Genomic DNA, 23,402 nt, shown 5'->3' with positions numbered 1-23,402 from the left:
ACACATTACATTGTATGGCGTGTTCTTAGAGTGGGAATCACACATTACATTGTATGACGTGTTCTTAGAGTGGGAATCATACATTACATTGTATGGCGTGTTCTTAGAGTGGGAATCACACATTACATTGTATGACGTGTTCTTAGAGTGGGAATCACACATTACATTGTATGACGTGTTCTTAGAGTGTGAATCACACATTACATTGTATGACGTGTTCTTAGAGTGGGAATCACACATTACATTGTATGACGTGTTCTTAGCGTGTGAATCACGCATTACATTGTATGACGTGTTCTTAGAGTGTGAATCACGCATTACATTGTATGACGTGTTCTTAGAGTGGGAATCACACATTACATTGTATGACGTGTTCTTAGAGTGGGAATCACACATTACATTGTATGACGTGTTCTTAGAGTCGGAATCACACATTACATTGTATGACGTGTTCTTAGAGTGGGAATCACACATTACATTGTATGACATGTTCTTAGAGTGTGAATCACACATTACATTGTATGGCGTGTTCTTAGAGTGGGAATCACACATTACATTGTATGACGTGTTCTTAGAGTGGGAATCACACATTACATTGTATGACGTGTTCTTAGAGTGTGAATCACACATTACATTGTATGACGTGTTCTTAGAGTGGGAATCACACATTACATTGTATGACGTGTTCTTAGCGTGTGAATCACGCATTACATTGTATGACGTGTTCTTAGAGTGGGAATCACTCATTACATTGTATGACGTGTTCTTAGAGTGGGAATCACACATTACATTGTATGACGTGTTCTTAGAGTGGGAATCACACATTACATTGTATGACGTGTTCTTAGAGTGGGAATCACACATTACATTGTATGACGTGTTCTTAGAGTGTGAATCACACATTACATTGTATGGCGTGTTCTTAGAGTGGGAATCACACATTACATTGTATGACGTGTTCTTAGAGTGGGAATCACACATTACATCGTATGACGTGTTCTTAGAGTGTGAATCACACATTACATTGTATGACGTGTTCTTAGAGTGGGAATCACACATTACATTGTATGACGTGTTCTTAGCGTGTGAATCACGCATTACATTGTATGACGTGTTCTTAGAGTGGGAATCACGCATTACATTGTATGACGTGTTCTTAGAGTGGGAATCACACATTACATTGTATGACGTGTTCTTAGAGTGTGAATCACACATTACATTGTATGACGTGTTCTTAGAGTGGGAATCACGCATTACATTGTATGACGTGTTCTTAGAGTGTGAATCACGCATTACATTGTATGACGTGTTCTTAGCGTGTGAATCACGCATTACATTGTATGACGTGATCTTAGAATGGGAATCACGCATTACATTGTATGACGTGTTCTTAGCGTGTGAATCACACGCTAAGTCATACGATTGTACATTGTATGACGTGTTCATTGTATGACGTGTTCTTAGAGTGTGAATCACACATTACATTGTATGACGTGTTCTTAGCGTGTGAATCACGCATTACATTGTATGACGTGTTCTTAGCGTGTGAATCACACATTACATTGTATGACGTGTTCTTAGAGTGTGAATCACGCATTACATTGTATGACGTGTTCTTAGCGTGTGAATCACGCATTACATTGTATGACGTGTTCTTAGAGTGGGAATCATGCATTACATTGTATGACGTGTTCTTAGAGTGGGAATCACACATTACATTGTATGACGTGTTCTTAGAGTGGGAATCACACATTACATTGTATGACGTGTTCTTAGAGTGGGAATCACGCATTACATTGTATGACGTGTTCTTAGAGTGTGAATCACACATTACATTGTATGACGTGTTCTTAGAGTGGGAATCACACATTACATTGTATGACGTGTTCTTAGAGTGTGAATCACGCATTACATTGTATGACGCGTTCTTAGAGTGGGAATCACACATTACATTGTATGACGTGTTCTTAGAGTGGGAATCACACATTACATTGTATGACGTGTTCTTAGAGTGTGAATCACGCATTACATTGTATGACGTGTTCTTAGAGTGTGAATCACGCATTACATTGTATGACGTGTTCTTAGCGTGTGAATCACGCATTACATTGTATGACGTGTTCTTAGAGTGGGAATCACGCATTACATTGTATGACGTGTTCTTAGAGTGGGAATCACACATTACATTGTATGACGTGTTCTTAGAGTGTGAATCACACATTACATTGTATGACGTGTTCTTAGAGTGGGAATCACGCATTACATTGTATGACGTGTTCTTAGAGTGTGAATCACACATTACATTGTATGACGTGTTCTTAGCGTGTGAATCACGCATTACATTGTATGACGTGTTCTTAGAATGGGAATCACGCATTACATTGTATGACGTGTTCTTAGAGTGTGAATCACACATTACATTGTATGACGTGTTCTTAGAGTGGGAATCACACATTACATTGTATGACGTGTTCTTAGAGTTTGAATCACACATTACATTGTATGACGTGTTCTTAGAGTGGGAATCACGCATTACATTGTATGACGTGTTCTTAGCGTGTGAATCACGCATTACATTGTATGACGTGTTCTTAGAGTGGGAATCACGCATTACATTGTATGACGTGTTCTTAGAGTGGGAATCACACATTGCACATTACACATTACATTGTATGACGTGTTCTTAGAGTGTGAATCACACATTACATTGTATGACGTGTTCTTAGAGTGTGAATCACGCATTACATTGTATGACGTGTTCTTAGCGTGTGAATCACACATTACATTGTATGACGTGTTCTTAGAGTGGGAATCACGCATTACATTGTATGACGTGTTCTTAGAGTGGGAATCACACATTACATTGTATGACGTGTTCTTAGAGTGTGAATCACACATGACATTGTATGACGTGTTCTTAGAGTGGGAATCACGCATTACATTGTATGACGTGTTCTTAGAGTGTGAATCACGCATTACATTGTATGACGTGTTCTTAGCGTGTGAATCACGCATTACATTGTATGACGTGTTCTTAGAGTGGGAATCACGCATTACATTGTATGACGTGTTCTTAGAGTTTTAATCACACATTACATTGTATGACGTGTTCTTAGAGTGGGAATCATGCATTACATTGTATGACGTGTTCTTAGAGTGTGAATCACACATTACATTGTATGACGTGTTCTTAGAGTGGGAATCACGCATTACATTGTATGACGTGTTCTTAGAGTTTGAATCACACCTTACATTGTATGACGTGTTCTTAGAGTGGGAATCACACATTACATTGTATGACGTGTTCTTAGAGTTTTAATCACACATTACATTGTATGACGTGTTCTTAGAGTGGGAATCACGCATTACATTGTATGACGTGTTCTTAGAGTGTGAATCACACATTACATTGTATGACGTGTTCTTAGAGTGGGAATCACACATTACATTGTATGACGTGTTCTTAGAGTGGGAATCACACATTACATTGTATGACGTGTTCTTAGAGTGGGAATCACGCATTACATTGTATGACGTGTTCTTAGAGTTTGAATCACACCTTACATTGTATGACGTGTTCTTAGAGTGGGAATCACACATTACATTGTATGACGTGTTCTTAGAGTTTGAATCACACATTACATTGTATGACGTGTTCTTAGAGTGGGAATCACGCATTACATTGTATGACGTGTTCTTAGAGTGTGAATCACACATTACATTGTATGACGTGTTCTTAGAGTGGGAATCACACATTACATTGTATGACGTGTTCTTAGAGTGGGAATCACACATTACATTGTATGACGTGTTCTTAGAGTGGGAATCACACATTACATTGTATGACGTTTTCTTAGAGTGTGAATCACACATTACATTGTATGGCGTGTTCTTAGAGTGGGAATCACACATTACATTGTATGACGTGTTCTTAGAGTGGGAATCACACATTACATTGTATGACGTGTTCTTAGAGTGTGAATCACACATTACATTGTATGACGTGTTCTTAGAGTGGGAATCACACATTACATTGTATGACGTGTTCTTAGCGTGTGAATCACGCATTACATTGTATGACGTGTTCTTAGAGTGGGAATCACGCATTACATTGTATGACGTGTTCTTAGAGTGGGAATCACACATTACATTGTATGACGTGTTCTTAGAGTGGGAATCACACATTACATTGTATGACGTGTTCTTAGAGTGGGAATCACACATTACATTGTATGACGTGTTCTTAGAGTGGGAATCACGCATTACATTGTATGACGTGTTCTTAGAGTTTGAATCACACATTACATTGTATGACGTGTTCTTAGAGTGGGAATCACACATTACATTGTATGACGTGTTCTTAGAGTTTGAATCACACATTACATTGTATGACGTGTTCTTAGAGTGGGAATCACGCATTACATTGTATGACGTGTTCTTAGAGTGTGAATCACACATTACATTGTATGACGTGTTCTTAGAGTGGGAATCACACATTACATTGTATGACGTGTTCTTAGAGTGGGAATCACACATTACATTGTATGACGTGTTCTTAGAGTGGGAATCACACATTACATTGTATGACGTGTTCTTAGAGTGTGAATCACACATTACATTGTATGGCGTGTTCTTAGAGTGGGAATCACACATTACATTGTATGACGTGTTCTTAGAGTGGGAATCATACATTACATTGTATGGCGTGTTCTTAGAGTGGGAATCACACATTACATTGTATGACGTGTTCTTAGAGTGGGAATCACACATTACATTGTATGACGTGTTCTTAGAGTGTGAATCACACATTACATTGTATGACGTGTTCTTAGAGTGGGAATCACACATTACATTGTATGACGTGTTCTTAGCGTGTGAATCACGCATTACATTGTATGACGTGTTCTTAGAGTGTGAATCACGCATTACATTGTATGACGTGTTCTTAGAGTGGGAATCACACATTACATTGTATGACGTGTTCTTAGAGTGGGAATCACACATTACATTGTATGACGTGTTCTTAGAGTCGGAATCACACATTACATTGTATGACGTGTTCTTAGAGTGGGAATCACACATTACATTGTATGACATGTTCTTAGAGTGTGAATCACACATTACATTGTATGGCGTGTTCTTAGAGTGGGAATCACACATTACATTGTATGACGTGTTCTTAGAGTGGGAATCACACATTACATTGTATGACGTGTTCTTAGAGTGTGAATCACACATTACATTGTATGACGTGTTCTTAGAGTGGGAATCACACATTACATTGTATGACGTGTTCTTAGCGTGTGAATCACGCATTACATTGTATGACGTGTTCTTAGAGTGGGAATCACACATTACATTGTATGACGTGTTCTTAGAGTGGGAATCACACATTACATTGTATGACGTGTTCTTAGAGTGGGAATCACACATTACATTGTATGACGTGTTCTTAGAGTGGGAATCACACATTACATTGTATGACGTGTTCTTAGAGTGTGAATCACACATTACATTGTATGGCGTGTTCTTAGAGTGGGAATCACACATTACATTGTATGACGTGTTCTTAGAGTGGGAATCACACATTACATCGTATGACGTGTTCTTAGAGTGTGAATCACACATTACATTGTATGACGTGTTCTTAGAGTGGGAATCACACATTACATTGTATGACGTGTTCTTAGCGTGTGAATCACGCATTACATTGTATGACGTGTTCTTAGAGTGGGAATCACGCATTACATTGTATGACGTGTTCTTAGAGTGGGAATCACACATTACATTGTATGACGTGTTCTTAGAGTGTGAATCACACATTACATTGTATGACGTGTTCTTAGAGTGGGAATCACGCATTACATTGTATGACGTGTTCTTAGAGTGTGAATCACGCATTACATTGTATGACGTGTTCTTAGCGTGTGAATCACGCATTACATTGTATGACGTGATCTTAGAATGGGAATCACGCATTACATTGTATGACGTGTTCTTAGCGTGTGAATCACACGCTAAGTCATACGATTGTACATTGTATGACGTGTTCATTGTATGACGTGTTCTTAGAGTGTGAATCACACATTACATTGTATGACGTGTTCTTAGCGTGTGAATCACGCATTACATTGTATGACGTGTTCTTAGCGTGTGAATCACACATTACATTGTATGACGTGTTCTTAGAGTGTGAATCACGCATTACATTGTATGACGTGTTCTTAGCGTGTGAATCACGCATTACATTGTATGACGTGTTCTTAGAGTGGGAATCATGCATTACATTGTATGACGTGTTCTTAGAGTGGGAATCACACATTACATTGTATGACGTGTTCTTAGAGTGGGAATCACACATTACATTGTATGACGTGTTCTTAGAGTGGGAATCACGCATTACATTGTATGACGTGTTCTTAGAGTGTGAATCACACATTACATTGTATGACGTGTTCTTAGAGTGGGAATCACACATTACATTGTATGACGTGTTCTTAGAGTGTGAATCACGCATTACATTGTATGACGCGTTCTTAGAGTGGGAATCACACATTACATTGTATGACGTGTTCTTAGAGTGGGAATCACACATTACATTGTATGACGTGTTCTTAGAGTGTGAATCACGCATTACATTGTATGACGTGTTCTTAGAGTGTGAATCACGCATTACATTGTATGACGTGTTCTTAGCGTGTGAATCACGCATTACATTGTATGACGTGTTCTTAGAGTGGGAATCACGCATTACATTGTATGACGTGTTCTTAGAGTGGGAATCACACATTACATTGTATGACGTGTTCTTAGAGTGTGAATCACACATTACATTGTATGACGTGTTCTTAGAGTGGGAATCACGCATTACATTGTATGACGTGTTCTTAGAGTGTGAATCACACATTACATTGTATGACGTGTTCTTAGCGTGTGAATCACGCATTACATTGTATGACGTGTTCTTAGAATGGGAATCACGCATTACATTGTATGACGTGTTCTTAGAGTGTGAATCACACATTACATTGTATGACGTGTTCTTAGAGTGGGAATCACACATTACATTGTATGACGTGTTCTTAGAGTTTGAATCACACATTACATTGTATGACGTGTTCTTAGAGTGGGAATCACGCATTACATTGTATGACGTGTTCTTAGCGTGTGAATCACGCATTACATTGTATGACGTGTTCTTAGAGTGGGAATCACGCATTACATTGTATGACGTGTTCTTAGAGTGGGAATCACACATTGCACATTACACATTACATTGTATGACGTGTTCTTAGAGTGTGAATCACGCATTACATTGTATGACGTGTTCTTAGAGTGTGAATCACGCATTACATTGTATGACGTGTTCTTAGCGTGTGAATCACACATTACATTGTATGACGTGTTCTTAGAGTGGGAATCACGCATTACATTGTATGACGTGTTCTTAGAGTGGGAATCACACATTACATTGTATGACGTGTTCTTAGAGTGTGAATCACACATGACATTGTATGACGTGTTCTTAGAGTGGGAATCACGCATTACATTGTATGACGTGTTCTTAGAGTGTGAATCACGCATTACATTGTATGACGTGTTCTTAGCGTGTGAATCACGCATTACATTGTATGACGTGTTCTTAGAATGGGAATCACGCATTACATTGTATGACGTGTTCTTAGAGTGTGAATCACACATTACATTGTATGACGTGTTCTTAGAGTGTGAATCACACATTACATTGTATGACGTGTTCTTAGAGTGGGAATCACACATTACATTGTATGACGTGTTCTTAGCGTGTGAATCACGCATTACATTGTATGACGTGTTCTTAGAGTGGGAATCACGCATTACATTGTATGGCGTGTTCTTAGAGTGGGAATCACACATTGCACATTACACATTACATTGTATGACGTGTTCTTAGAGTGGGAATCACGCATTACATTGTATGACGTGTTCTTAGAGTGGGAATCACACATTGCACATTACACATTACATTGTATGACGTGTTCTTAGTGTGTGAATCACGCATTACATTGTATGACGTGTTCTTAGAGTGGGAATCACACATTACATTGTATGACGTGTTCTTAGAATGGGAATCACACATTACATTGTATGACGCATTCTTAGAGTGGGAATCACACATTACATTGTATGACGTGTTCTTAGAGTGTGAATCACACATTACATTGTATGACGTGTTCTTAGAGTGTGAATCACGCATTACATTGTATGACGTGTTCTTAGAGTGGGAATCACAGATTACATTGTATGATGTGTTCTTAGAATGGGAATCACACATTACATTGTATGACGTGTTCTTAGAGTGTGAATCACACATTACATTGTATGACGTGTTCTTAGAGTTTGAATCACACATTACATTGTATGACGTGTTCTTAGAGTGTGAATCACACATTACATTGTATGACATGTTCTTAGAGTGTGAATCACGCATTACATTGTATGACATGTTCTTAGAGTGGGAATCACACATTACATTGTATGACATGTTCTTAGAATGGGAATCACACATTACATTGTATGACGTGTTCTTAGAGTGGGAATCACACATTACATTGTATGACGTGTTCTTAGAGTGTGAATCACACATTACATTGTATGACGTGTTCTTAGAGTGGGAATCACACATTACATTGTATGACGTGTTCTTAGAGGGGGAATCACACATTACATTGTATGACGTGTTCTTAGAGTGTGAATCACACATTACATTGTATGGCGTGTTCTTAGAGTGTGAATCACGCATTACATTGTATGGCGTGTTCTTAGAGTGGGAATCACACATTACATTGTATGACGTGTTCTTAGAGTGCGAATCACACATTACATTGTATGACGTGTTCTTAGAGTGCGAATCACACATTACATTGTATGACGCGTTCTTAGAGTGGGAATCACGCATTACATTGTATGGCGTGTTCTTAGATTGGGAATCACTCATTACATTGTATGACGTGTTCTTAGAGTGTGAATCACACATTACATTGTATGACGTGTTCTTAGAGTGTGAATCACACATTACATTGTATGACGTGTTCTTAGAGTGGGAATCACGCATTACATTGTATGACGTGTTCTTAGAGTGGGAATCACGCATTACATTGTATGATGTGTTCTTGGAGTGTGAATCACGCATTACATTGTATGGCGTGTTCTTAGCGTGTGAATCACGCATTACATTGTATGACGTGTTCTTAGGGTGGGAATCACGCATTACATTGTATGACGTGTTCTTAGAGTGGGAATCACACATTACATTGTATGACGTGTTCTTAGAGTGTGAATCACGCATTACATTGTATGACGTGTTCTTAGAGTGGGAATCACACATTACATTGTATGGCGTGTTCTTAGAGTGGGAATCACGCATTACATTGTATGACGCATTCTTAGAGTGGGAATCACACATTACATTGTATGGCGCGTTCTTAGAATGGGATTCACACATTACATTGTATGACGTGTTCTTAGAGTGTGAATCACACATTACATTGTATGACGTGTTCTTAGAGTGGGAATCACACATTACATTGTATGACGTGTTCTTAGAGTGTGAATCACACATTACATTGTATGATGTGTTCTTAGAGTGGGAATCACACATTACATTGTATGACGTGTTCTTAGCGTGGGAATCACAAATTACATTGTATGACGCGTTCTTAGAATGGGAATCACTCATTACATTGTATGACGTGTTCTTAGAGTGTGAATCACACATTACATTGTATGACGTGTTCTTAGAGTGGGAATCACGCATTACATTGTATGACGTGTTCTTAGAGTGGGAATCACGCATTACATTGTATGACGCGTTCTTAGAGTGGGAATCACGCATTACATTGTATGGCGTGTTCTTAGAGTGTGAATCACACATTACATTGTATGACGTGTTCTTAGAATGGGAATCACACATTACATTGTATGACGCGTTCTTAGAATGGGAATCACTCATTACATTGTATGACGTGTTCTTAGAGTGTGAATCACACATTACATTGTATGACGTGTTCTTAGAGTGGGAATCACACATTACATTGTATGACGTGTTCTTAGCGTGTGAATCACACACTACATTGTATGACGTGTTCTTAGAGTGTGAATCACACAATACATTGTATGACGTGTTCTTAGAGTGTGAATCACACATTACATTGTATGACGCGTACTTAGAGTGGGAATCACGCATTACATTGTATGACGTGTCCTTAGAGTGTGAATCACGCATTACATTGTATGACGTGTTCTTAGAGTGTGAATCACGCATTACATTGCATGACGTGTTCTTAGAGTGTGAATCACACATTACATTGTATGACGTGTTCTTAGAGTGTGAATCACACATTACATTGTATGACGCGTTCTTAGAGTGTGAATCACGCATTACATTGTATGGCGCGTTCTTAGAGTGGGAATCACGCATTACATTGTATGACGTGTCCTTAGAGTGTGAATCACACATTACATTGTATGACGTGTTCTTAGAGTGGGAATCACACATTACATTGTATGACGTGTTCTTAGAGTGGGAATCACACATTACATTGTATGACGTGTTCTTAGAGTGTGAATCACACATTACATTGTATGACGTGTTCTTAGAGTGTGAATCACACATTACATTGTATGACGCGTTCTTAGAGTGTGAATCACGCATTACATTGTATGACGTGTTCTTAGAGTGGGAATCACGCATTACATTGTATGACGTGTTCTTAGAGTGTGAATCACGCATTACATTGTATGACGTGTTCTTAGAGTGGGAATCACACATTACATTGTATGACGTGTTCTTAGAGTGGGAATCACACATTACATTGTATGACGTGTTCTTAGAGTGGGAATCACACATTACATTGTATGACGTGTTCTTAGAGTGTGAATCACACATTACATTGTATGACGTGTTCTTAGAGTGTGAATCACACATTACATTGTATGACGCGTTCTTAGAGTGTGAATCACACATTACATTGTATGGCGCGTTCTTAGAGTGGGAATCACGCATTACATTGTATGACGTGTCCTTAGAGTGTGAATCACGCATTACATTGTATGACGCGTTCTTAGAGTGGGAATCACGCATTACATTGTATGACGCGTTCTTAGAGTGTGAATCACACATTACATTGTATGGCGTGTTCTTAGAGTGTGAATCACGCATTACATTGTATGGCGTGTTCTTAGAGTGGGAATCACGCATTACATTGTATGACGTGTTCTTAGAGTTTGAATCACGCATTACATTGTATGACGTGTTCTTAGAGTTTGAATCACACATTACATTGTATGACGTGTTCTTAGAGTGTGAATCACGCATTACATTGTATGACGTGTTCTTAGAGTGGGAATGACGCATTACATTGTATGACGTGTTCTTAGAGTGGGAATGACGCATTACATTGTATGACGTGTTCTTAGAATGGGAATCACGCATTACATTGTATGACGTGTTCTTAGAGTGGGAATCACGCATTACATTGTATGGCGTGTTCTTAGAGTGGGAATCACGCATTACATTGTATGACGTGTTCTTAGAGTGGGAATGACGCATTACATTGTATGACGTGTTCTTAGAGTGTGAATCACGCATTACATTGTATGACGTGTTCTTAGAGTGGGAATGACGCAGAGCTTAGCACAAGAACGTTCTAGGATAATCCGGAATCATAAAAGGAGATAATAATAATGGTAAAACGTACTTTCAATTGATAGAAGGCCCGGCTCTGCGCTTTACCAGGGATTTTAGTGGAGGAATTGGCCTCCCAACATCTGCATTACACACAGGTCCCAGACACCATTTCTAACAATTATCAATATTCAGACGTAATTTCGCAAAGCGTGGCAGAGAACCGACACGCTGGGACTTATTCACAAAACAGCAAATTGTAGTAAATTAAAAACTGAATTGCATAATTGATGCTGAACTAGTCAACGTGTGGTATTTTACCCTGAATTTTGGTTTTCAGTTTTCAATTCACTCCAATACGATGTTAAATTTTCTACCATGATTTGTTTAATTGTGGCCAAGATTTTGATTTACTGATTTATTGTGGAATCTAATCCCAGTATGTTTCTGTGATTTTCTGTAGATTTTTGGCATCCTAAAGGCTCCGTTCAAGGACAAGGCGGGTGAGGGCGCCATGCTGCGTCTAGAGGATCTCGGTGACCAGCGATACGCACCTTATAAATACATCCTGAGACTCTGTTACAGAGTACTGCGACACTCACAGCAGGACTACCGCAAAAACCAGGTTGGTCTGCACGTCATCACCTCTAGTGCCAGACTTCCTGACAGCTCTGTGACTGCAACTCCTGGCTTGCTCAGCCAGCCAAAACACTGGCTTGGATAATCTGGGAGATTAATGTTCAAACCTGCCCAGCCTTAGAAGAATTACAGGGCTCTAGAGAGCTGGAAAGGCTATAACTAAGGTGTTTCTGCTGTTTGTGGACATATGCAAACGCTGTAAATAAAACGTGTTTTGTGTCTTTCCCACTTTGCAACGTGTTTTTGTATCTAAAAGTTTATTTAAGTACATGCAATACAGATCCATAAACATTCATAGACAACATTGTGTTACAAATTACCTGGAATATCATCTCTGTAGTACTAGCAAAAAAAGAAAAAATGTTACAAAACAATGGCACAGGTTGTAAGAATGAAAGTAAAACAAAAGAAAGAGTGTTTGTATATTATTTTTTTTTTGAGTGTTTGTATTTTTATTCTGTTCTATGAATCACATGGTTTTCTCCTTGTACAAAGCAGTGTTTATTTACAGTCTATCGAATCTCGCCTTGTGCACGCAGTTGGTATTGAGTCACAGGGATATCAGCTGTTTTATCCCATTTCCATTCACTGTCTCTGGACCCTGCCCTGTTCCGTTCAGTAACCGAATCCCTTCTGTTTCCAGGAGTACATTGCGAAGCATTTCTGCATCATGCAGTCTCAGATCGGATACGATATTCTGGCCGAAGATACAATCACGGCATTATTACACAACAACCGAAAACTGCTGGAAAAACACATCACAGCAAAAGAAATAGAAACTTTTGTTAGTTTACTGCGAAGGAATCGCGAGCCGAGGTCAGTCAACCCTTCTCGAAATACTTTATTCTGACGGTTTGTAGGCAAGCTACTATATACTTACCGCCAGTAAATGAAATATACCTGCCTACACACAGGCCTGCTATTATTATTGGTATTTATATAGCGCCAACATATTCCGCAGCGCGGTACAATATTATAAAAGGGGGGAATTTAACAAGAAATGAGACAATTACAAAGTGTTACAGGAACAACAAGTTGATGAGATCCCTGCTCGAAAGAGCTTGCAATCTAGAAAATATTCTTGCAGCAACATAGAATACGCTGTTTTTTTATTTTTCACATTTATTAGCTAGCTGTTACACAGACTGTACAAACTTTTAAATAGAACCATATATTCTAACTTCTCGGCTCTAGAGAGCAAACATTGCATGCTATCACTGTGTTATGGTTCAAAAGGGCTAGTCTGTCCTAATGTATTTTTTTTTTTTATTCAAAATTATAAATCATACATTTACCTTCTTCATACCTTCATTTAACTCTTACACAACTGTAGCAAAGTTTCTTTACTCTGGGGCAGTAACTTAATATTCCACACTTTGTTTATATGTAATAATAATAATAGGAGTGACGAATAAATTCCTGCTCTATTTGCTGTGCTTATTTTCAGGTTTCTTGATTACTTGTCTGATCTCTGCGTTTCAAACACAACCGCCATACCTGTTACACAGGAACTGATTTGTAAATTTATGCTGAGTCCTGGCAATGCTGATATTCTTATTCAGACCAAGTACGTGACTGTAATGGGGGTTCACTTCGCCAGAAACCCTGGCATTGTTGTATGGAATAGTTGGTCTTAGATTCTTTTTTTTTTTTTTTGCAGGCTAGTTTCAATGCAAACAGACAATCTGCTGGATTGCTCCCTGCTTCCTGATGATATTGATGAGGAAGAAGTATGGCTTTACTGGATTGATAGTAATAAGGAACCACATGGTAAAGCCATTCGACATCTGGCACAGGAAGCAAAGGAGGGGACCAAAGCCGACCTCGAGGTCCTGACTTACTACAGGTGAAATTCTGTTAAATAAAGTATCTGTCTGAAACACACCTTGCTGGTTTATAGAGAGGGAGCACACCTGTTTCCATGCACACGTCTCTGTTTTAGTGACAATAATTCCTACAACTGATAAATGTATCTCAATAAAGTGTTTGAGATGTAACAGTTTTAGGAGCTTTTGGAAGGCTTGGCTTTAGTGAGTCTCTTTACGATGGGCTTTTCTGGCCCTGAAAGAGCTAAACAAGACTTTGTTATCAGGATCTACTTCAGGGAAATCGTAAAATTGAATTAATACATTGTGTTTGACTCTGGGTCTCCGCTTTCATGTACGTGTGCAGCATTGCATCCCCACAGTGCGAGACATCCCACAATGCTTAGCATGTGGTTTCCTGCTTGTCATTATGGGATGCCATGGTTGGCATTGAGCGGGCAGCAGTCAGAACGCAGCCAAGATTCCTTTGTGTGTATCTCAGCGTGCTGTGCATGCTGACGTCAGGTGCCAATTTTACACAGAATGATTATTAACCACCCAGGACTCTAGTTCCGGCTAATGATGCCCCTATGATGCTGCCAGAGGTGAAGTTACATCTCCTGCAGCTGAGGACTTAATCTCCTTGATCAGCGTTTCATAGCACAATGCTACCCATACAGACACCGGGCACCATGAGTGCTGCAAATTAGTAAAGTGGTCATGGTGCTTGGAGTAACCATTCCACGTTTACCATGAGCTGAATGGAAAGACGAGGAATACGTCTGTAGTACAGGAGCGAGTATAGCGGGGCGACAGAGCACTCTAGCTACAAGCAGTATGGCTGTGCCATTTGAATGTTCTATAAGGCACTGTAATGTCATGTAAGAATGCATTTTGACAGTTACTTGCTAATATTGTAGCAAGCGTGCACACTGTAACACTCCAATATTTCTTTTTAATTCTCTGTAAAGATACCAGTTAAATCTCTTTGCGAGGATGTGTCTGGACCGCCAGTATCTTGCCATAAACCAGATCTCTACGCAGCTTTCTGTTGACCTGATCCTGCGATGTATGTCTGACGAAAGCCTTCCATATGACCTGCGTGCTTCCTTCTGCCGTCTCATGCTTCACATACATGTAGATCGGGATCCCCAGGAATCAGTGGTGCCAGTAAAATATGCCAGGTTGTGGACAGAGATACCAACCCGAATTAGCATCCACGAGTGAGTCAAACAGGGTTTTATTTCACAATGTATGTGTGTTTGTAGATATACATTTGGAGGTTGAGTAACAATTACAATTCACATGTTCTACTTAATGTTTTAAATTCATTTTAAGGAAATTCTCGTGATAGAAAAAAAAATTCAATTCCAATGGTCACGAGTCAACCTTTTTTGGGGTGATTATGAAAAACACTGTATTTATCAGTGCGATTTTCATGAATTAGTTAGCAGCCGTGATTCAGGTCACTGATTCCCTTTAACGTTCCTACACTTAGCCTTCACATGGGCTGGGTGAAACTAAGGGAAAAAATGTAAACTAAATAGTAAATTAGTATTACGGAGAAGATACAACTCCTTATTACATCATTAAAAAAGAACAAAAAAAACAATTATATAGTGTTTGTGTCAGTTCCATGAATTTTACAATTTACTGTTTATTCTTTACCTTTCTTTTAAAAGTAAACTAACTAAACTGTGCACAGCTTTTTTTGGACAAAATTGAGATACACAGGGGGTTCTGTATGAAGTTCTAAAAGTGGAGCAGTCTCCATGGAAACGAGTAGTTTCTTCCATTTAGATCTTTGCCCAGAAACACTCTTTATTCAGAACCAACGCTATCAACTTTCCAGCCACTGACTGATATTTGGGGAAACTGCTGGGGTGACGTTTGAAACCAGGTGCAGGTTTCCGAATTCTTTGTACGACTGACCTTTTTCTTCCCGGTTTGCAGCTACGATTCATTCACAGACTCCTCGAGGGACGAAATGAAAAGAAAATTCGCCCTGACCATGGAATTTGTAGAGGAATATCTGAAAGAAGTCGTCAATCAGCCTTTCCCATTTGGGGATAAAGAAAAGAACAAACTGACCTACGAGGTAGAAACATTTTATTTTTTTATTTATTTACTTAACATTTTTAATTGAGTAACTAGACCCAGTTTGAAGGTTACAGTTCTAGTAATGTGTAATTAGACATTCAGGCAGAATATTCTATAAACTGTCCAACAAGCTGGCCTGTGCAGCTCCCCCCAGTAATCTCATACGGAACGTATTCCTTGCTGACTGGCAGTTTCTTTAAAGGTTTATCTTAATAATCGCCATCTACAAATATACAGATAGATCAACTCGCTCTTTAAATATTACACATGGGGGGGAATGGCATGAAATCACTTAAAGGAACACAATCATGTTAGTAGTACAAACACTATAGTGTCTGTGTCCTATCTAGGTTAGCACTCTTCCCTCCCCCCCCCCCCCCCCCCACCCTCCTATAAGGTTCCACATAGAGCAGATCTAGGAGTGCGGTCATCAGAAATTGTATTATGCACTTTGAAAAACACCGATACATTCTGCTGATCATTTTTAAATAGGTTCATGATTTTTACATTTTATTATTGTAAATACATTTTAAAAATAATTCTGGCAACGTGGAGAATTCCAGGCACAACTCATTTCAGAGATACCGTGTAAGTCCAGTCTGTGACTGGCTGGATCTCACGTGCCTTCTGATCTGTAATCAGTGTCAGACTAAACTAATAAACTCACTAATATTAGTAATATAAATATAGATATGGGATCAGTGTCAGACTAAACTAGTAAACTCACTATTATTAATAATATAAATATAGATATGTGATCAGTGTCAGACTGAACTAGTAAACTCACTATTATTAATAATATAAATATAGATATGGGATCAGTGTCAGACTAAACTAGTAAACTCACTAATATTAATAATATAAATATAGATATGGGATCAGTGTCAGACTAAACTAGTAAACTCACTATTATTAATAATATAAATATAGATATGTGATCAGTGTCAGACTAAACTAGTAAACTCACTATTATTAATAATATAAATATAGATATGGGATCAGTGTCAGACTAAACTAGTAAACTCACTAATAATAATATAAATATAGATCTGTGATCAGTGTCAGACTAAACTAGTAAACTCACTATTATTAATAATATAAATATAGATATGGGATCAGTGTCAGACTAAACTAGTAAACTCACTAATATTAATAATATAAATATAGATATGGGATCAGTGTCAGACTAAACTAGTAAACTCACTATTATTAATAATATAAATATAGATATGTGATCAGTGTCAGACTAAACTAGTAAACTCACTATTATTAATAATATAAATATAGATATGGGATCAGTGTCAGACTAAACTAGTAAACTCACTATTATTAATAATATAAATATAGATATGGAATCAGTGTCAGACTAAACTAGTAAACTCACTATTATTAATAATATAAATATAGATATGGGATCAGTGTCAGACTGAACTAGTAAACTCACTATTATTAATAATATAAATATAGATATGGGATCAGTATCAGACTAAACTAGTAAACTCACTAATATTAATAATATAAATATAGATATGTGATCAGTGTCAGACTAAACTAGTAAACTCGCTATTATTAATAATATAAATATATATATGGGATCAGTGTCAGACTAAACTAGTAAACTCACTAATATTAATAATATAAATATAGATATGGGATCAGTGTCAGACTAAACTAGTAAACTCACTATTATTAATAATATAAATATAGATATGGGATCAGTGTCAGACTAAACTAGTAAACTCACTATTATTAATAATATAAATATAGATATGGAATCAGTGTCAGACTAAACTAGTAAACTCACTATTATTAATAATATAAATATAGATATGGGATCAGTGTCAGACTAAACTAGTAAACTCACTATTATTAATAATATAAATATAGATATGGGATCAGTGTCAGACTAAACTAGTAAACTCACTATTATTAATAATATAAATATAGATATGGGATCAGTGTCAGACTAAACTAGTAAACTCACTATTATTAATAATATAAATATAGATCTGTGATCAGTGTCAGACTAAACTATTAAACTCACTATTATTAATAATATAAATATAGATATGGGATCAGTGTCAGACTAAACTAGTAAACTCACTAATATTAATAATATAAATATAGATATGGGATCAGTGTCAGACTAAACTAGTAAACTCACTATTATTAATAATATAAATATAGATATGGGATCAGTGTCAGACTAAACTAGTAAACTCACTATTATTAATAATATAAATATAGATATGGGATCAGTGTCAGACTAAACTAGTAAACTCACTATTATTAATAATATAAATATAGATATGGGATCAGTGTCAGACTAAACTAGTAAACTCACTATTATTAATAATATAAATATAGATCTGTGATCAGTGTCAGACTAAACTAGTAAACTCACTATTATTAATAATATAAATATAGATATGGAATCAGTGTCAGACTAAACTAGTAAACTCACTATTATTAATAATATAAATATAGATATGGGATCAGTGTCAGACTAAACTAGTAAACTCACTATTATTAATAATATAAATATAGATATGTGATCAGTGTCAGACTAAACTAGTAAACTCACTATTATTAATAATATAAATATAGATATGGGATCAGTGTCAGACTAAACTAGTAAACTCACTATTATTAATAATATAAATATAGATATGTGATCAGTGTCAGACTAAACTAGTAAACTCACTATTATTAATAATATAAATATAGATATGGGATCAGTGTCAGACTATACTAGTAAACTCACTATTATTAATAATATAAATATAGATATGGAATCAGTGTCAGACTAAACTAGTAAACTCACTATTATTAATAATATAAATATAGATATGGGATCAGTGTCAGACTAAACTAGTAAACTCACTATTATTAATAATATAAATATAGATATGTGATCAGTGTCAGACTAAACTAGTAAACTCACTATTATTAATAATATAAATATAGATATGGGATCAGTGTCAGACTAAACTAGTAAACTCACTATTATTAATAATATAAATATAGATATGGAATCAGTGTCAGACTAAACTAGTAAACTCACTATTATTAATAATATAAATATAGATATGGGATCAGTGTCAGACTGAACTAGTAAACTCACTATTATTAATAATATAAATATAGATATGGGATCAGTATCAGACTAAACTAGTAAACTCACTAATATTAATAATATAAATATAGATATGTGATCAGTGTCAGACTAAACTAGTAAACTCACTATTATTAATAATATAAATATAGATATGGAATCAGTGTCAGACTAAACTAGTAAACTCACTATTATTAATAATATAAATATAGATATGGGATCAGTGTCAGACTAAACTAGTAAACTCACTAATATTAATAATATAAATATAGATATGGGATCAGTGTCAGACTAAACTAGTAAACTCACTAATATTAATAATATAAATATAGATATGGGATCAGTGCCAGACTAAACTAGTAAACTCACTAATATTAATAATATAAATATAGATATGGGATCAGTGTCAGACTAAACTAGTAAACTCACTAATATTAATAATATAAATATAGATATGGGATCAGTGTCAGACTAAACTAGTAAACTCACTATTATTAATAATATAAATATAGATATGTGATCAGTGTCAGACTAAACTAGTAAACTCACTATTATTAATAATATAAATATAGATATGGGATCAGTGTCAGACTAAACTAGTAAACTCACTATTATTAATAATATAAATATAGATATGTGATCAGTGTCAGACTAAACTAGTAAACTCACTATTATTAATAATATAAATATAGATATGGGATCAGTGTCAGACTATACTAGTAAACTCACTATTATTAATAATATAAATATAGATATGGAATCAGTGTCAGACTAAACTAGTAAACTCACTATTATTAATAATATAAATATAGATATGGGATCAGTGTCAGACTAAACTAGTAAACTCACTATTATTAATAATATAAATATAGATATGTGATCAGTGTCAGACTAAACTAGTAAACTCACTATTATTAATAATATAAATATAGATATGGGATCAGTGTCAGACTAAACTAGTAAACTCACTATTATTAATAATATAAATATAGATATGGAATCAGTGTCAGACTAAACTAGTAAACTCACTATTATTAATAATATAAATATAGATATGGGATCAGTGTCAGACTGAACTAGTAAACTCACTATTATTAATAATATAAATATAGATATGGGATCAGTATCAGACTAAACTAGTAAACTCACTAATATTAATAATATAAATATAGATATGTGATCAGTGTCAGACTAAACTAGTAAACTCACTATTATTAATAATATAAATATAGATATGGAATCAGTGTCAGACTAAACTAGTAAACTCACTATTATTAATAATATAAATATAGATATGGGATCAGTGTCAGACTAAACTAGTAAACTCACTAATATTAATAATATAAATATAGATATGGGATCAGTGTCAGACTAAACTAGTAAACTCACTAATATTAATAATATAAATATAGATATGGGATCAGTGCCAGACTAAACTAGTAAACTCACTAATATTAATAATATAAATATAGATATGGGATCAGTGTCAGACTAAACTAGTAAACTCACTAATATTAATAATATAAATATAGATATGGGATCAGTGTCAGACTAAACTAGTAAACTCACTATTATTAATAATATAAATATAGATATGTGATCAGTGTCAGACTAAACTAGTAAACTCACTATTATTAATAATATAAATATAGATATGGGATCAGTGTCAGACTAAACTAGTAAACTCACTATTATTAATAATATAAATATAGATATGGGATCAGTGCCAGACTAAACTAGTAAACTCACTAATATTAATAATATAAATATAGATATGGGATCAGTGTCAGACTAAACTAGTAAACTCACTATTATTAATAATATAAATATAGATATGTGATCAGTGTCAGACTAAACTAGTAAACTCACTATTATTAATAATATAAATATAGATATGGGATCAGTGTCAGACTAAACTAGTAAACTCACTATTATTAATAATATAAATATAGATATGGAATCAGTGTCAGACTAAACTAGTAAACTCACTATTATTAATAATATAAATATAGATATGGGATCAGTGTCAGACTAAACTAGTAAACTCACTATTATTAATAATATAAATATAGATATGGGATCAGTGTCAGACTAAACTAGTAAACTCACTAATATTAATAATATAAATATAGATATGGGATCAGTGTCAGACTAAACTAGTAAACTCACTATTATTAATAATATAAATATAGATATGGGATCAGTGTCAGACTAAACTAGTAAACTCACTATTATTAATAATATAAATATAGATCTGTGATCAGTGTCAGACTAAACTATTAAACTCACTATTATTAATAATATAAATATAGATATGGAATCAGTGTCAGACTAAACTAGTAAACTCACTATTATTAATAATATAAATATAGATATGGAATCAGTGTCAGACTAAACTAGTAAACTCGCTATTATTAATAATATAAATATATATATGGGATCAGTGTCAGACTAAACTAGTAAACTCACTATTATTAATAATATAAATATAGATATGGAATCAGTGTCAGACTAAACTAGTAAACTCACTATTATTAATAATATAAATATAGATATGTGATCAGTGTCAGACTAAACTAGTAAACTCACTATTATTAATAATATAAATATAGATATGGGATCAGTGTCAGACTAAACTAGTAAACTCACTATTATTAATAATATAAATATAGATATGGGATCAGTGTCAGACTAAACTAGTAAACTCGCTATTATTAATAATATAAATATAGATATGGGATAAGTGTCAGACTAAACTAGTAAACTCACTATTATTAATAATATAAATATAGATATGGGATCAGTGTCAGACTATACTAGTAAACTCACTAATAATAATATAAATATAGATATGGGATTCCCTTAACGCTGTCAAATATGTCTCTCTGCAGGTCGTCCATTTGGCAAGGAATCTCATCTATTTTGGATTCTACAGTTTTAGTGAACTCCTGCGATTGACCAGAACGCTGCTGGCCATTCTTGACATTGTCCAGAGCCCCATGACATCATATTTGGAGAGAATGAGCAAATTCCAGGATGGAGGTAAGATCATTCTTGGCATCTTCAAAATGTCTGTGCAAAGCATGAAAAATACTTCTCCTTAATCAATAAACATTAATAAACGTAGTGGGGCCAGATATCTCCCTATTAATTGCAACGGATCCCCTATACTCTGGCTGAGTATATCCCTTAGTAGTCTCCCGAATCCCAAGTGCTGGAATGATTATAGCTCAATATGTGACAGACAGGCAACAGAGTGTGTAATACCCACACCTCTACAAGGCAATTGTACAAAAACAATCACTTATCGTAGTACTGAAAGCAGCTTCCTCTTGGGATATTCCAGACTTTATCCCATACAAAATGGAAAATGTATGTAGATGGCAGAGGAGTATAGCTGATAATCTACAGAAACAAAACATAAGAACTGCGCAAATATAAGGGGAACTCACGAGATGTAGATAGTAAAATTGCCTTAGGGTGCCTCCCTTGGATATATGGGGGGTATTTCCAGAACTCCCTCTCAGCTGGTTGATGGTATCGCCACAATATGGAAGTCTGGTTAAGAAATCTGCTTTATTTAGTATATATAAAAAGTAAAAAAACAAATATGGTCCAACATGTTTCGTCTAACAAATAGACTTCTTCAGGGACACAATAATAAAAACAAATAAAAATATCCTAACAAAAGGACAAAATCGCAGTGATACAATATCACATTATTGTGTCATGTTTTGTTTCTGTAGATTATCAGCTATACTCCTATGCCATCTATATACAGTGATTATAGCTCTCCTGTTTCCAGCAGAGTAGTGATTAGATCTCTCCAATCCCCCAAACATGAGCCTAGACTTCATGAAGGAGTAAAATTAATGTGTTTAATGGGAGCCACACATGGCCTTTTATGTAACTCCCAATGCAAGCGGTTTCCTTAAACATATTCCAGGGGCATTCCTCGCTGGATCTGAGAGGGAACTAGTTACAAGCAAACATTCCACACACTTCCCTGTGCCTGAGACAGTGGCGTACACACAACCCATGGGGCCCCGGTGCGAAAACTGATCTGTGGCCCCCCCCC

General features: G+C 35.8%; 1 protein-coding gene across 1 annotated transcript in view; it reads left to right on the top strand.

Moving 5' to 3' along the window:
• Positions 1-23,402, top strand: part of ITPR2 (inositol 1,4,5-trisphosphate receptor type 2) — a 327,302-nt gene that overhangs the window by 112,349 nt on the left and 191,551 nt on the right. Inside the window, exons 15-21 of the mRNA XM_063446689.1 lie at positions 12,129-12,290; positions 12,948-13,120; positions 13,752-13,871; positions 13,965-14,150; positions 15,081-15,332; positions 16,063-16,207; positions 22,216-22,366. Coding sequence (XP_063302759.1) covers positions 12,129-12,290; positions 12,948-13,120; positions 13,752-13,871; positions 13,965-14,150; positions 15,081-15,332; positions 16,063-16,207; positions 22,216-22,366 — 1,189 coding nt within the window. The remainder of the gene's footprint in view (positions 1-12,128; positions 12,291-12,947; positions 13,121-13,751; positions 13,872-13,964; positions 14,151-15,080; positions 15,333-16,062; positions 16,208-22,215; positions 22,367-23,402) is intronic.

Source organism: Pelobates fuscus, chromosome 3 (assembly GCF_036172605.1).
Source record: "Pelobates fuscus isolate aPelFus1 chromosome 3, aPelFus1.pri, whole genome shotgun sequence".
NCBI lineage: Eukaryota > Metazoa > Chordata > Amphibia > Anura > Pelobatidae > Pelobates > Pelobates fuscus.
Note: the sequence above shows the minus strand (reverse complement) of the source record. Positions and strands in the feature narration are given on the sequence as shown.